Source organism: Salmo salar, chromosome ssa13 (assembly GCF_905237065.1).
Source record: "Salmo salar chromosome ssa13, Ssal_v3.1, whole genome shotgun sequence".
Taxonomy (NCBI): domain Eukaryota; kingdom Metazoa; phylum Chordata; class Actinopteri; order Salmoniformes; family Salmonidae; genus Salmo; species Salmo salar.
The window spans coordinates 93,644,331-93,661,350 of record NC_059454.1 but is presented as its reverse complement, the minus strand read 5'-3'; the positions used below and the strand labels follow the sequence as shown (position 1 = coordinate 93,661,350).

The window sequence follows — 17,020 nt, the reverse complement described above, 5'->3', positions numbered from 1 at the left end:
CAGAGCTGCAACAATCCGTGAATGTTTCCTCCTCACAGACTATGACAGAACAACAGAATTCATTCAGTACATTATTTACATCCCAGCGCCAACCTCAGGGCCCAGGTGGACACATCAGAGAAGGAAACAAACTCTCACTGCTAAGAAACTAAGACCCATGTTGATGTGCAACTAAACACCGGAAGATACACAAATGTGGCATTTAAACGAGAATACTACAGTCCCAGTCTGCTCCAACAAATGTTAATTTGTGAGTAAATATTTCCTCAGTTACATAACATCTCCAGGGGAGGAGTCAATAGAGGAAACATGAGAGAGAATGAGGGAGCGAGGGATGGAGCTAAGGAAGAAGAGCGCAAGAAGGATGGGGAGGGAGGAAGGGGGAGATGTTTAGTCAATGCAAGATGTTTGTAAGCATTTGTGACATCCTGACACTTGTCCATTGAATCATTATTGGCAGAATGATTGAGGAGATTTTGGGCACCACTGTAGGCATATACTGCAAGAGGAATTCTTACTAGACTACTCTTTTCATACACTGTTTCTTCATATGAGAGGCTATTACACTAATTGCACATCAAGATCAAGAAAAGAAAGTATTTGGAAAGGGAAAGGGTAACTGTGCAGTGCCATTCCCTAAGGTTGGGTTTCAAATGGCAGCGTTACTTATTAGCTAAATTGAATGACGTATCAGAGCAGGACTTTAGGCTACAGCGTAAGTCCTGCTCTGATACTGTTGAATTAAAAGCTAGATCGCCATTAAGTTATTTCTTTGAAAAAGAACAAAGTACCTAGAGATATAGTCCCATATTTCAAATCCCATGGCAAACTTTCACTAAGAGCTCATCCTTAGTAGGCCTTTGTTGTCTGTTCCAAAACCACATGTAGTGGAAGTAAGATCATTTTCCATGAAATTGAATATAAACCATATCTAAAACGGACAAATAATTACTAAGCGGTACTGAAGCACCCCATCTCAGTCACTCATTGATGCAAATAACTTACTTCAGCATTACTGTGCATATGAACCTCCTAATCCAAATCACACTTGTCTGTCACTGAAATGCAAAAATCCACCACTACACAGTCTTGAGTGACTACAGTGGCCCTACAAAATAGACTAAATAGAATAATTTATAAATAGCACGATGATGCTAAGTGAAAGGATGAACGAAAAGGCTCAGTCCCTCTCTGGATTTTGACAAAGTGCCACTGAATTGGCAATTTGACTATCCTACAGATTGGATAAAGACCTGAATGTTTGGATCATGTGATTGTAAAACAGAGCAGACATACAGTCAACAGCGGTTGCTGCAGTTATTCCTGGCTCTGCCTCTGTGGGTTTGGGTCGAGACAGCCGAATGCTCCACTCAGCCCATCACCGGGAGCGTGTGTGAGATTCAGACTGACACAATGAGGACGTGATTCAGAGTTCAGAGCCTCTCTCAGTCCACTATTGGATGGTGTAGACTAGAGGATGGATCTGCCTGGAGGAGAGTCATCATTAGGCCTGGAGCTCCAGGTTACAGACCCTTTCAAAGACCACAAGGTATTTCAGGGACACACCTGAGTCATTTCACTTTGATCCTGACAAGAGGCTTTTAACACTCCGCTTCAGTGGCTTCCTTCAACTACTGTATTATTCTCTGAAATCCCAGACCACATTGGCACATTATGGGATGCAACCAATCTGTCTGGACTCTAGAGAGACTACTACTGCATCACTGATGACTTCAAAATGTCACATTTTCCCAAGCACAACCCAACCTACTAACGTTACTATTTGATCAATGGTTAGGCTATACTGGGTGGAGAAACTTTTAACAATTTACTGTTCAAACCTCAAAGTCAGTTGCGTATGGGATAGGTTGGTGAATGACGAGCCACAATGGAAGGTTTGGGAGCTATGTCATAGAGCTCTGTAAATTGTCTTTTGCTTTGAGTCAAGAAACTTGCCATAAGACCAATGGCAGGACATGAGGCCTACAGGAGGACACCGACTAATAGAGTTCAAGGAAACAACTCTGACTCCACAAAACCAACGCTGCGTCCATCCATTTCAGTCTTCACTCCACAGTTTCTTGGGAATATAGTTACTTTAGAGGGATGATTGATTTATCAGGTAACTGCCTAGATAACTGCTGTGTCATCATGGTTTGATCTTACAGTAACTGCGGGAACACTGACACTTACTGTAAAAGACATCTCTGAAATCACCTCCCTTCCTGAATACATTCATTTGACTGTGAATGTACAGTATAATCACCCATCAGCTAATCTACTCTGCCTTTATCAGTACATCCTTCCACCACTACCAATCCATTAGTCAGCTGTCTGCATGGAATTATGGAAACACATAATAAAAAGGATCAAAACCTCAACCTTGCTGGCGGCCCTTTTCACCTCCCTCAGCCCCTGGCTGCTCGGGCCAATCACACAGCAGCAGTGTCAGACCAGAGTCACGTAATCTGGTTCGATGGCAAAAAGTTGTAGCGCTGCAGCAGCCCAGTCAGTCTCTCTCTGTGGTCTTTGCCTTTACCCAGACTGGGCAACATTCTAGGGGCAGACACCATACTGTATGTGACTGTCATGTTTACACTGCTGAGAGAGACTGACTGGGCTGCTGCAGCGCTACAACTGTTTGCCATCAAACCAGATGACGTGACACTGGGCTGACACTGCTGCTGTCCTGTCTTCAGTCAGCTGTTCATTCCACCCCCCCAAAAAACTGTTAAGATGGCTATTTAATTTTTATGATGGTTTTCATCCATAATCATCAGTTACACAATTATACAGTAATTGTGCCAGCCCTAACAGCAGCCCCTGTTGTAGCAGTGTAAGCAGCAGTAATGCCTAGGAATAACAGCAGTAGCTACCTTTATAAGTAGAGCTCACTGGTGCTGAAGTAAATCAGCTGCATTGATTGAGACTGACTTGATTTGTACTGCAAAACTCCCTTTACCCTCTACTCCTCTTCTTTCTCTCACTCGTTACATTCCATTTCTGGTACTGGCATTCCGGCATTTTCCTTCCTTCGCTCCGCTCTTTGCTATGTGATTTTCTTCAGGTCGAAAGCATTTAGAGAACAACAACAAACAAGATGAAAGCCCAGTAACATGGCATTAATCATCTTCTACAGAGGCAACAACAGTATGCATGCAGCTTTGCATCAAACTGGACCATTAGTCTATCTTATCAAACAGTCCATCACAACACTTTATTTCCAAATATTTATTGCAAGTTTGGACTAACATCATTAATCAAGTAGCCAAAATCCTTTTAGAGAATTACAAGCACATACTGTACCACAGTGAGAATGAATGTTCACAGTTATCACAGCATGCCTTAGTTAGATAGAATGTGGAATTGTTGTTTCTCTTCCTAATCGTGACAATATTCACAATTGCCTCTCAAATGTCATAGATGGAACATCGGACTGAGAAATAGTTTAAGGGTGCAACAGGGTCATCCTAAGTCAACTCCTCCTTGTGCCCATTTGAGTACATTTTTTCTTCTTGCAGGCCTGGAAATTTTAAGAAATTTGAAATATACTGAACAAAAACGCAACATGAGCTGAAATAAAAGATCCCAAAATATTCCATATGCACAAAAAGCTTATTCTCCTCAAATTTTGTGCACAAATTTGTTTACATCCCTGTCATTGAGCATTTATCTTTGCCAGGATAATCCATTCACCTGACAGGTGTGGCATATCAAGAAGCTGATTAAACAGTATGATCATTACACAGGTGCACCTTGTGCTGGGGACAATAAAGGGCCACTCTAAAATAGTGCAGTTTTGTCATACAACACAATGCCACAGATGTCTCAGGTTGAGGGAGCGTGCAATTGGCTTGCTGACTGCAGGAATGTCCACCAGAGCTGTTGCCAGAGAATTTAAATGTTCATTTCTCTACCAACGTTGTTTTTGAGATTTTGGGACTACGTCCAGCCGGCCTCACAACCGCAGACCACATGTAACCACGCCAGCCTAGGACCTCCACATCCGACCACCTGGACAGCTGATGAAACTGTGGGTTTTCACAACCGAAAATCTTTTGCACAAACTGTTGTTTTGCAGAAACCATCTTGGGGAAGGTCATCTGAGTGCTCGTCGTCCTCACCAGGGTCTTGACCTGACTGCAGTTCAGCGTCGTAACTGACTTCAGTGGGCAAATGCTCACCTTCGATGGCCACTGGCACGCTGGAGAAGTGTGCTCTTCGCGGACTGCTCCCCTGTCTCATTCAATTAGCGTCACAATGGACCTCTACATGTCCCACGGCCCACGGAATGGCTTAGAAAAAAACAAAACAAAGCAATCAAAACATATGGTACTTATGGTATGTAAGTTATGCTTACGGAGTACTGTAGTAGTACTTTTTTATTTAACTAAGCAAGTCAGATAAGAACAAATTCTTATTCACAATGACAGCCTAGTAACAGATTTTTACCTTGTCAGCTCAGGGATTCGATCTAGCAACCTTTCAGTTACTGGCCCAATGCTCTAACCACTAGGCTACCTGCCGCACTACTACTGTAGTGTATGCCTTTATTAAGAAGCCTGGTGCTTAGCCCAGAGCTAAGAAAAATTATGAGTTATGAGCTGACACTCAAATTTGAATTATGAGTTTGTTTCATAAGCTAAGGCATTTAGGGAAATACTGAACATTAGGGATTTTTTTAGAACATATTTATGCAAGTAATCATTTCTTCCCTGACTTATATAAAAGCCTAAGGGGAGCTCACTTGGCGAAAAATCTATTTTGATGCGAGAGTAGTGAGGGCACCGAATGGCAGGTGTTCTCTCTGCAGTTGGTTCTCTCCAAATCATGTCTCTCAGATGGTGTGCTGAGGCATTGCTAGTTGTCCTTGCTAGTTCCCGATCAAACCATCTTTAATTATGGACCAACACTGATAGCCCAAACAGAGTAGGGGGAAAGCCAAGTTCCTCTGCCAATGTGAACAAAAGACGGCCTACATCAGATCCATTTCCACACCGATTAAACTGGGATTAGTTAGAATCTGTGGTTCTGGTTAAACATGGACATGATTAACCATTCTCCAGATTTCAAACTCTTCAACAAACGAGTTGAAATGCAAAATGAAGAACTTTATAATTATTGCCGTGGGTGCAATCTAACGTCGGCCCATCGCCATTTGAAGTGAGGACAAGGAGACCGTGCTAAATGAATGCGGAACCTAGATGAATGGAAAGCTGCAGTGGCTTTGTGACAGATTTGAAGATGTCTTTTTGCTTAAGACTTCTGTTCTGATGCCACACCCTGTCCCACCCACCCCCTAAAAACACACCAGTATACATACAATAGCCTACCCACACACTTTGCCAAGTCATTCTTCACCTGAGGAACCAACATCAAACCTGAATGCACGAGCATCATTTAGCCTGAAGTGACCTCCCATAGACCCATTACGCCACTCCTTTCCTCTGTCTCAACATATACATCACCCTCCTAAACCAAGCCAATCTATCCTCTCTGCCCTTAGATGTGGTTCACACAGAAGTCATCAGAATCACCATCAACAACAGTTGATGGCCAACTAACCCTTGTTGATAGGATATTGTGGTGGTGTTCAGATAGGCCCATATCTGTAATGTATTCTATAGGTCTTCTCTAAATTGTATGCTGTTAATGAATGTGACCATATTTGGGGAGAATTTCATTTTGGAGGCAGTTGTTTAAATTTGGTCTGTTCTTCCATGTCAAACACCGCTGTGGTAAACTTTAGTGAAGACTGATCGTAATGAGCCCCAAGCATGTCTCTGAATGACACGTTTTTAAATGACACTCAGCTGAGTATGTGTACCTCTACGCTCCTCTCTCCCAGTCCTTCCTTTTCCACTGTGAAACAAAAAGAAACTCAACTGCATGTTGGGTGGAAAGAAGTTTATCCTAGAAATATTGTTCTCAATTTTGATCAAATACACACAATTTCCCTAGGGTCGTCCGAGTTTGGCCGGGGTAGGCCGTCATTGTAAATAAGAATTTGTTCTAAACTGACTTGCCTAGTTAAATAAAAAATGTTTTATAAAAAAAATAGGACCATATATGGTAATGAAACTGCCATGACTTGCAGTATGTGTTGCATCACAGACCACATTACTACAGTTCATCAAAATTCAATCACAAAGAAGCAGTTAGCTCAGCAAAAAAGAAGGGATTCTGCACTCAGACATCAGCCTAAATAATAGGAGACATCAACATTACAAGGACATAGTACCACCATGATTCTTCCTAGTAGAGACACAATAGCTAAGAGCTCATCTTGTCATGACATGAGGAACAGAGAGGGTAGTCAAAGCATTACCTGGAGTGATTGTAGGGCTGGGACGATAGCAGTATTGCAATACTCGTTAGTATCGTGTCAAAGAAACAAAACACAAAGCAGATGAGTTATTTAGGAAAACAGCCCTAATGTCGCAAACAGACATCATTATGTTGTCATCTAGAATCAAATGTATTTCTTTTCCAAGCTATAGCACACAATATTTTACATACAGCAGCTTTTTAAAGGACCAAAGGGTTAGGTCTGCTTCGTCTTTTTATTTTTGCCATGGAAAAAAATATTGCAATACTAGTATATTTGCTCTCCACCAACAGCTGTTGTTGTGAGTAATACATGCAATCACTGCTATTTAGCAAACTGACAATGTAGCCCATGGTCATGAAAGAGTGATGCCATTGCTTATTGTTGAGTACAAAACACAGGCTCAACGAGGATAGGATAGAATAAGACTATAACCCTGCATCCATTCACATAGTAATGGCTTTGACTACTAATTAGCTGAGCTGTACTCTGTCCCTGCCTCTTTCTCTCCCTCTCCTTCTGATCACTCCATTACACTTCCAGCAGACTTAATGAAATTGCTTTTTTTATTACCATCGGCTGCTGCACTGGGTCGATACAATCAGGCAAGAGTTGGTCCTGCTTGCTTTGTAGATGTCCGAAAACACAGAAGAGATACACAAGGATGTTTATGATCTCGACAAGGAAACATGGATGATCCGTCTTTTAACTTCATTATTCTAATGAGTGTGTGTGTGTGTGTGTGTGTGTGTGTGTGTGTGTGTGTGTGTGTGTGTGTGTGTGTGTGTGTGTGTGTGTGTGCGCGTGTGTGTTTACGCTCTCGCATGGCCATGGACTGACAGAATTGTCGTCAGGATGGTACCTTATGCTGTGCTAAATATGCAGAACAGAAGAGACAGAAAAGCTAGCACATAGCCATAGATCAGAGCTTAACTTCAGACATCCGATTCATAACAGTGAGAATAGTCAATAATACACTGGATGCAATAGTAGTAGAGCTGGGATGATAAACCGGAAAACACTGACCATATCGATCACTTATCGCAGGCATTTTGCCGATAACGTTCAGAACAATAAGAGGCCTATACTAGAGAAATGTGAAGTTTGAAATTAAATACATTTGCTAATATGGGTGATTCTTAATGGGACAATTGATGGCTTCAACAATCAAAATAGCAGTAGTTGAAATTATCATTTTAAACTGGTGCACATTAATGTTACAAATGTATTGTTCTATTTATCGTTATCACTTCAATTCAAGCAGCCTTCTCCAACCAATACTGATAATCTAAAGAGAGACATAAAACAACATTTTAAAACAACAGCCAGATAGGTGGTAAGTTTCTGGAAGTAGGCTCCACCTGTATGGGTGGGTGAAGGGAGGGAAATAGGGGGGAGGAGAAGCAAGCAGAGAATAACAGCGAGAAAAAGTTGCACTACCGGTTTCCCTTGTGACCCTGATGAAGTAATGTTTTTTGTGTAACGTCTAACAATGAGTGTTTTAAAATGGATTTGTCTTTTTGATACTACCGGTATCCATGTCAGTCAACCAACCTGGACTTCAACAGCAACACTGTCAGCAACACTGATTAAACTCATGAGATTGAGATGTTATAACACAACTATAACCAGTGATGTAGCGGTAAAATAAATATGTTGGTAAACGCTCCTTGCCGTTCGCGGTGCGTAAAGTAACGCTACCTATACTTTCAATCCATTTTTCTGCAAAAGGTGGGTAAACACTCGCTCAAAATAAAAATGGTGCGTAATTGCCATTTATGTGTGTTTACCCCCCAATACACCAACGAATATAACACTGGATATTTTGTCATTATATTATTACAAACATGTCACTTATGATTTAAAAAAAATAATAATCTAAATTACAGCTAGGCTAACCTTTGGGCTGTCAACAAAAATTTGGACTCAAACTTTCATTGCTGAAACAATATTTTTTCATTATGCCTTTTCAGTGAATTATGAATGTGTTTTGTAACAGTACAGTAGGTGAAAATCATCTTATCTATGGGATAAGTTGGACTCTGAGGGCCGTAAATGAGAGAACTGGTAATGAAAATCAGACGTGAGTAGACAGGTTAACCTGAACAGACTACTCTCAGGGTTCATTAAAAGACACTTTATAACTGGTGAAGTAAAACACACACAGGTAAGATGAAAAACCTTATAATAGAGCGACAGTGTTCTATCCTTCCGTTCCAGTGCTGCTAATGTCCCGCCCTGCTATGATGTGTGTCAGCACAATGACTAGTACCTGAGAGGGCCCAAAATCGGTCTTCTCCAGCAAGTGGCGTTTTTCCTTATTTAAAAAATAAGGAGTTTTGGTATGGAGGTCAGTGAGTGTTGAATTTGGTCAAAGAAAATGGAATGGCCACTTATATCAGAGGCGTGCCTGTTCACACGTGTATCTGCCCTTTCATTGGCTAGAATGGTCCCATCTGATCTTGCCTCTTCCCGACTGCCTCTCAGGGGGAGTGGGATATGCAAAAAACTCATTTCCAATTTGTTCATGTGTGAAATAGGAAAAATGTAAGCACCTAACTAATTATTATTTAAGTGTCTGCTTCATGGCAAAATTCTCCACAACTTTTTTAATGTGTGGCTTACTGTACATTTTTTATGGTTACCTTCCCTTCAGCTACGATACAAATCGGACCAAAACACTGTCTTCTGGTGTCTACAATGAAATGTCTGTGTGGAAGTATGAAAGAGCCTTTAGAATATACAAGTCTCTAAGTTGGCTCAGAAAGTAAGTGGCTCATTGACAGCAACCCTATTACCAATTATGACAGGAAAGTACTGCTGGCATGTCTAATAAATAATGTATGGAGCAGCATTACAGCATTATCTCATAGCTTTCGACATCTTGCAACTGTAAGCAACTCTGGATAAAAGCGTCTGCTAAATGACAAAAAGACAGCAGGGGTTCAAACTGTAGAACCCAGTTCCTACATTTGAATACAAAAATGCATTTTATGAAACACAACTACGCTACATTTTATCTCTGGGACCCTCAGGATGACAAATCAGACCAAGAGTACTGAATGTAAGTAAATCATTTACAGTTGAAGTCAGAAGTTTACATACACTTAAGGTTGGAGTCATTAAAACTTGTTATTCAACCACTCCACACATTTCTTGTTAACAAACTATAGTTTTGGCAAGTCGGTTAGGAAATCTAATTTGTGCATGACAAGTCATTTTCCCAACAATTGTTTACAGACAGAATATTTCACTTATAATTCACTGTATTACAATTCCAGTGGGTCAGAAGTTTACATACACTAAGTTGACTGTGCCTTTACACAGCTTGGAAAATTCCAGAAAATTATGTCATGGCTTTAGAAGCTTCTGATAGGCCAATTGACATCCTTTGAGTCAATTGGAGGTGTACCTGTGGATGTATTTCAAGGCCTACCTTCAAACTCAGTGCCTCTTTGCTTGACATCATGGGAAAATCCAAAGAAATCAGCCAAGACCTAAAAAAAAAATTGTAGACCTCCACAAGTCTGGTTCATCATTGGGAGCAATTTCCAAATGCCTGAAGGTACCATGTTCATCTGTACAAACAATAGTATGCAAGTAGAAACACCATGGGACCACGCAGCCGTCATACCACTCAGGAAGGAGACGCGCTGTCTTCTAGTGATGAAATGAACGTACTTTGGTGCGAAAAGTGCAAATCAATCCCAGAACAACAACAAAGGACCTTGTGAAGACGCTGGAGGAAACAGGTACAAAAGTATCTATATCCACAGTAAAATGAGTCCTATATCGACATAACCTGAAAAGCTGCTCAGCAAGGAAGAGCCACTGTTCCAAAACCGCCTTAAAAAAGCCAGACTACGGTTTGCAACTGCACATGGGGACAAAGATCATACTTTTTGGAGAAATGTCCTCTGGTTTGATGAAACAATATAGAACTGTTTGGCCATAATGACCATCATTATGTTTGGAGGAGAAAGGGGGAGGCTTGCAAGCCGAAGAACACCATCCCAACCGTGAAGCACGGGGGTGGCAGCATCATGTTGTGGGGGTGCTTTGCTGCAGGAGGGACTGGTGCACTTCACAAAATAGATGGTATCATGAGGAAGGAAAATTATGTGGATATATTAAAGCAACATCTCAAGACATCAGTCAGGAAGTTAAAACTTGGTTGCAAATGGGTCTTCCAAATGGACAATGACCCCAAGCATACTTCCAAAGTTGTGGCAAAATGGCTTAAGGACAACAAAGTCAAGGTATTGGAGTGGCCATCACAAAGCCCTGACCTCAACCCTATAGAACATTTGGGGGCAGAACTGAAAAAGCGTGTGCGAGCAAGGAGGCCTACAAACCTGACTCAGTTACACCATCTCTGTCAGGAGGAATGGGCCAACATTTACCCAACTTATTGTGGGAAGCTTGTGGAAGGCTACCCGAAACGTTTGACCCAATTTAAAGATAATGCTACCAAATACTAATTGAGTGTATGTAAACTTCTGACCCACTGGGAATGTGATGAAAGAAATAAAAGCTGAAATAAATCATTCTCTCTACTATTATTCTGACATTTCATATTCTTAAAATAAAGTGGTGATCCTAACTGACCTAACACAGGGAATGTTTACTAGGATTAAAAAAAAAAAAAATGGAAAACTGAGTTTAAATGTATTTGGCTAAGGTGTATGTAAACTTCCGACTTCAACTGTACCTTCAGAGGTGAATGTATCAAACCAGTTGCCGTGCTAAAAGTGTTCTGTTGTTGTGCACTCTCCTCAAACAGCAGTATGGTCTTTTTTCACTGTAAGAGCTACTGTAAATTGGACACTGCAGTTAGATTAACAAGAATTTAAGCTTTCTGCCCATATAAAAGACATGTCCCAGAAAGTTGGCTGTTGTTTACAACAACATTCTATTCACATTAGCGCACGATAGCAACAACCGTCCCAGGTTTAGGGACACCAATCCCGTAGAGGTTTTAAGCATAATTTATTCACATCACTTCAATCAAATATTTGTTTTATTTGATTACTTTATTTCATTCTAAGTCATCATCTCATCTCTTTTTCATCTTTTTTTTAATACCCCTTTTTTCTCCCCAATTTCGTAGTATCCAATTGGTAGTTACCGTCATGTTCCATCGCTGCAACTCCCGTAGACTCGGGAGAGGCGAAGGTCGAGAGCCATGTGGCCCCTGAAACACAACCCAGCCAAGCCGCACTGCTTCTTGACACAACACCCACTTAACCCGGAAGCCAGCCGCACCAACGTGTACACCTGGCGACCATGTCAGCGTGCAATGTGCCCGGCTCGCCACAGGAGTCACTAGTGCGTGATGGGACAGGAACATTCCTGCTGGCCAAACCCTCCCCTAACCCGGACGAGGCTGGGCCAATTGTGCGCCGCCCCATGGGTCTCCCGGTCACGGCCGGCTGCGACAGAGCCTGGACTCGAACCAGGATCTCTAGTGGCACAGCTAGCACTGCGATGCAGTGCCTTAGACCACAACATCGCACAGTTCGGGCTTGATCTGATTTATCTCTACAGAAACTGAGTGTCAAGCTCACAGAAAAAACCTGAAAGAAATGGAATTCAAATAATCGAACCGACGTTGGTCAATTAGTTGTTTAAAAACTGAAAAATAACCAACATTTTGGTTAATCGCTCAGCACTGTAGGTTATTAACTGAGGAGTGCAGTTTGAGAACACACATATAGGACTGTTAATGTACTACAATCCAGTACCAAAACTAAACATAAAAGCTAGATGGATTCCCAATTGGAAGACTTTGAACTGGCCCATAGAGAAAAAATTATGACAAATCTTTGTATAAAATATCATACATAGACAGGGTAGAATATTGCATAGAGATGTCATGTCCCGCAAGGCAAAGGGTCATGTATGAGAGCACCGAGCAAGAATGACTAGAGAGGAGAGATACTCTGATGACAATGCATACAGGTGTATCTTTAGTGTTTTACAATGTCACAGTCCTATTTTAACTACCAATCCACAAAAGGAAAATGTTTAGGAAAGGTTTAGTTATTTATTCACATAACAAAGCTTGACTGGTCTGTCCCGGAGTACACAAATGAGAGAGAAGGAAGTAACCAATGTTCCCTCAAAAAAAATCAGCACTGAGCCAATTTCAGCTAAGCGCAAACTTGAAGGTCTGAAAAATCTGTGTCACTTCTGGTTTGAGTTTATTTGATTTTTACATTAATCAACGTTTCAGTAAAAGTGCCGGTTTTAGCCAGCCGGCTAATTTTCAACCGCAGTCCCTGGGCAGGTTATTAAAAACAATTACAATACAGACAATCAATGAGCAGTGAGCAAACGCAGAGCAACATAGGACAAGCAAGACATAGCACACAGACAGAGCAACATAGCACAAAAAGCAACAAGACAAAATCCATAAAAGCAACAAAGTGTTTCCACACCTCACAAGCTACAGACAACAGACAACATGGAAAGCGGCAATACACAGCTAGGGATTATGTTCACAAGTCTGATTGACCTTTAGCCATGTCTTCATGCATTTTGTGAAAGTGTGATATGTGGTGCAGTTATGTGTGTCTGATGGCAGTGTATTCCAGACATGGGAAGCTCTCACAGAGAAAGCGTATTTACTAAAGGTGCTTTTCCTTAAGGGAACTATACAGTCACCTCTCATGGCAGACCTTGTGGAGCTGCTGCCATATGTTTGGGTTTTCTGTTTAAAAAAAATACTGAGTGGAGGGGGAGCCAGGCCATTTAGGATCTTGAATTCAAGACATGCGTTGGTGTATAGCACAAGATTTTTCCAACTCAGGAGCGCCTGCTTTCTGAGGATGTAACAGTGATGAGAGCTATTGGGCTTCCTATCAAGCACTTTGAGAGCCTGTTTGTAGACAGACTGAATGGGTTTTAATGTTGTACAGCAAGCTTGGGCCCAACTAGTCAAGCAGTATGTTAAGTGGGAGAGTATCATAGATTTGAAGTACAGTTTTGCTACCTCTGTAGTCAAACAATTTCGTATAAATCGGAAATTAGCTAGGTTGAATTTGGTTATTTGAATTACCTTTTTCACCGGATTTTTAAAAGAGGTTGGAATCAAGTATGATGCCAAGGTACATAAATACCACCTGGAGATACCACCTGGAGCTTCTCCCCTGACACATAAACACCTGGCTCAGTAGCATCTGTTGCCCTCTTTGTGAAGAACATGCAGACAGTTTTTTTCACATTGAGATGCATTACAGTAGTGAGTTCTTGTGCAGCTTGTTGTTTGCTCTTTGCATGCACATATATCACTGTATCATCTGCATATATTTCAACTTCAGACCCAGTACAGACAGAAGGCAGATCATTAATGTACAGGCTGAACAGGAGGGGCCCCAGTATTGACCCTTGGGGCACGCCCACATCATAGCTAAGAGTGGGCGACAGCTCATTGCTCACTCTGACTCACTGAGTTCTGCATTCAAGGTATGATTTCATCCATCTCATGCACATGGTGCGCGTTTACTTTGAACACTGAGGCTGTTATGCTTTAAGTTACAGTTATAACACAGTGGCCCAGTACTACTGTGGTTATTTGATCATAATGTAGGCCTATCAGAGTGGCTTACCATACAAAACAATGGAGAAAATGCATCCCATAACATTTTAACATTGAAATAGCTGTTCTATCATTTAGCCTACAGTAGCTGCCAATGTGTGGTGTTCAATGTAGGCCTACATTCCCTGAGATTAAAACAAAAAACATGTACAGTAGGGATTGACCTTCAGACAAGGTGGTGACTGAAAATGTTGTGTTGTTTGATGCAAGAAACCACTTTAGAAAATAATATTCATTATTCTTCCCATACCATTATTACAGAGAATCAGAAAAATTATGCTACCCTCTGCATATTTATTGATTACTTAGTTTATTCAAGCCTGTCTCCAAATACAACACTGCCCCTTTAAGAAATAAAAAAAGCTCTTTACCTAACTTGTTTTCAAAGATGGCTAGACGCACACATTTTGTGCTCTTGTAGGAAGCAACCACTCCCCCATTGCTAACTAGAAATTAGCTTTAACTCGGCTAATAACTCACTTACTAGCAAAGAATATGAACAAACGTGCATGTGGCTACATGCAGCTCTCACTTAGATCTCAAAACAAGCGCATCTACTCATGACCACTCATGCTGTAACACAGTCCAGTTCAAAGTGAGTGGCATAGATCCATATGACAATTGTCTATTTGCAGATATGGATACAGCATCTCTGATTGGTTATGATGCACTGGTCTGTGTAGAGTATGGGCCTGAGTCGTGCCTGTCAATGCAATAGAATCTTTCTCCAATGTGCTCTGCCTACAAGAAAATATCTTGCATAAATCGTTTTGTTTCGGTATGTTGCATTGAAAGTGGCTAATATTGCGTTGATTCAATCACAATTCCCACAGTAAAGGGAAACGTAGATAATGTTAACTACTTCCAATGTCCCAGAGAGGGAACATTGGAAGTAACTACTACATAAGTAGAACAACACTGAGGAAAAGGTGTAACCTGCATGTTTAGACAATAGACGTAACTGAAAAAGCCATTTCCTCAACAAGTAAAATATTTCGAAAGAGTTCTAAAGAAAACAACAGCTAGTTTTGTAATTTCTACAGTGGAATGTGGAACTGGATTTTGAGTCATGGAGACTAGAGGATTAGTGAAATAATGTATGTAACCTGATTCTGTTCTTCTCAATCCAATAACTTCAAAACATCTATTTTTCAACAGTTTGGCTAGGTTTCTTCCTGAAACGAGTAATTCCGGTGATGCTGCACACAAATATCCTAGGTTAATCAATGCATAGGCCTACACCACAAGGAATTATAATAACATTGGTAACAAAATACAATTTCTTTGCTAAGGTATAATATTCATAATACTTATTTTAAACACATCAATCAAAGTCAAAGAGTATGCCGGTAGCATATCTATTGTCTGTACTGTAAACATCACAAATTCCACAAAGGGTATCAGCAGTTTTCGGTCAGCATTTGTCCTAAAGGCTCTATGCTTTTGAGTATATCAACAGGAGATGTTTCATTCAATCTCAATGAAAATCAAGGATAGCCAAAGATGCATGAAATGGGTAAGTACTAGGAGTGAAAAGTGGGAATCTGAAAGGACCACATTTGTGTATTTGTGTCAGCTCAAGTAATTGTTGCATGTTCATTCAACTGTGGGGGCCCCATGTTTGGATACCTAGTGTTGTTTAATGTGTTACTGCATACAGTATGCTACCTCCAGAAATATAATATCCACATAATTCATGATTACCACAAACCAATTCCTTCACAAAGCAACTTCAGCAAAAATTGCAATTATCCCAATGTTCAAGACTCACTGTTGCCTGAGAGATCAAATCACAGATTATGAATGGTTTAGCTCGCTCATTTTTCCTTTCATAAAATGTAGTTATTCTAGCTAAAGACTTGTCAGTATTGAAAAATATTTATTTTACTATTATGGACACAACTAGGTCATGCAGTAGTCCACAGGGCTAGAAGACAAGTCAGTACAACAGGGGCGTATTCATTACGCCAATTCTGTTGCTAAACGTTTCTTAAACGGGAGCATGCGGAACGAAACAGGGAGAGCCCGATCTGCATTTGTCCAATAGAAACGCTCGTTTTAGGTGCAAACCTGTTTGATTAATGACTACAGCCCGATACCAGAACGAAACTTGCTTGTGCACCTGTCAAACAAGCTGCAATGACACATCCGAGCAAAGACTCACTGGGACTGCGCTCGAGGCTCGATTTATTTTTTAACACTTGTCATTTCACCTGCATTGAAATACATGACATCGCAGCGGGGAATTCGCTACAATGGCGAATTCTACAATTCAATCCTATTGTCACTATAGATGTGATGGCCCAAAATGTTACAATTATGTATCAATGATGTAACAAGAAATCAAACTAGCTATAGCAATAGGATAACAAATGTATAGAGAACCAATGACTGTACAAATCACTCACCTTTGAATATAACTCGTTTACGGACATGGTCCAAAAACAAAAGCACTCTCCAACAATATCACCGAAACTACGGGAGCATGGAGAAGCGCCGCACTATTTATAAACGATAATATCTCATAATTGTTGATAATCTCAAAGTTTTTTCATCTAATTAGAATGGTCATATTCCCGAATTCCAGAGTTGAGCTAAATGTGTTTGCCACTTCTGACCCCTTTCCTGGTGACGGCAGGTGTCTTCCTTTGGATGAGTTGTCGAACAACTCAGTTTTGCTTGATCGCCCTCATATTCCTCAAAAATGAAAAACGCCAAAGATTTACGACTTGATATGGGTATGCTACCCAGCCCAATGTAGGCTACAAGTGCAAATACATAAACTATAAATAGTTTAATAATAGCTTCCCTTTAGTTAATCGCCGTTATACCCATGGCCTCAGTCATGTTGACTGGCAATTTACAGAGCCGCATGCACGTTCAGAGTCCGCACGAGACCCCATCTGGCTCATCAGCGCACTACAATGTATTCGACATTCTAAATTAGAAAGACCAGTGGGGGGATAACCGGGACACAATAAACATGTGTGTGTGTGTGTGTGTGTGTGTGTGTAGGGGGTTGTTCCTAATAATGAATCTTAATTAAATGTTTACGTTTTTCCTCCACAAAATCTTAGTAAACATGATGTGCC

General features: G+C 40.9%; 1 protein-coding gene across 2 annotated transcripts in view; it reads right to left on the bottom strand.

Annotated features, from left to right (window-relative positions):
* The window catches only part of LOC106568167 (unconventional myosin-Vb), a 72,887-nt gene that overhangs the window by 55,180 nt on the left and 687 nt on the right, over window positions 1-17,020 (bottom strand). The window contains exon 1 of one of the 2 annotated variants that reach the window (XM_014138256.2): window positions 16,337-16,806. The exons of the other annotated variant lie outside the window; for it this stretch is intronic. Within the exon in view, the coding sequence (XP_013993731.1) occupies window positions 16,337-16,363 (27 nt within the window). The 5' untranslated portion in view covers window positions 16,364-16,806. Of the gene's footprint in view, window positions 1-16,336; window positions 16,807-17,020 lie in introns of those variants that run through there. 2 annotated transcript variants of the gene reach the window in all.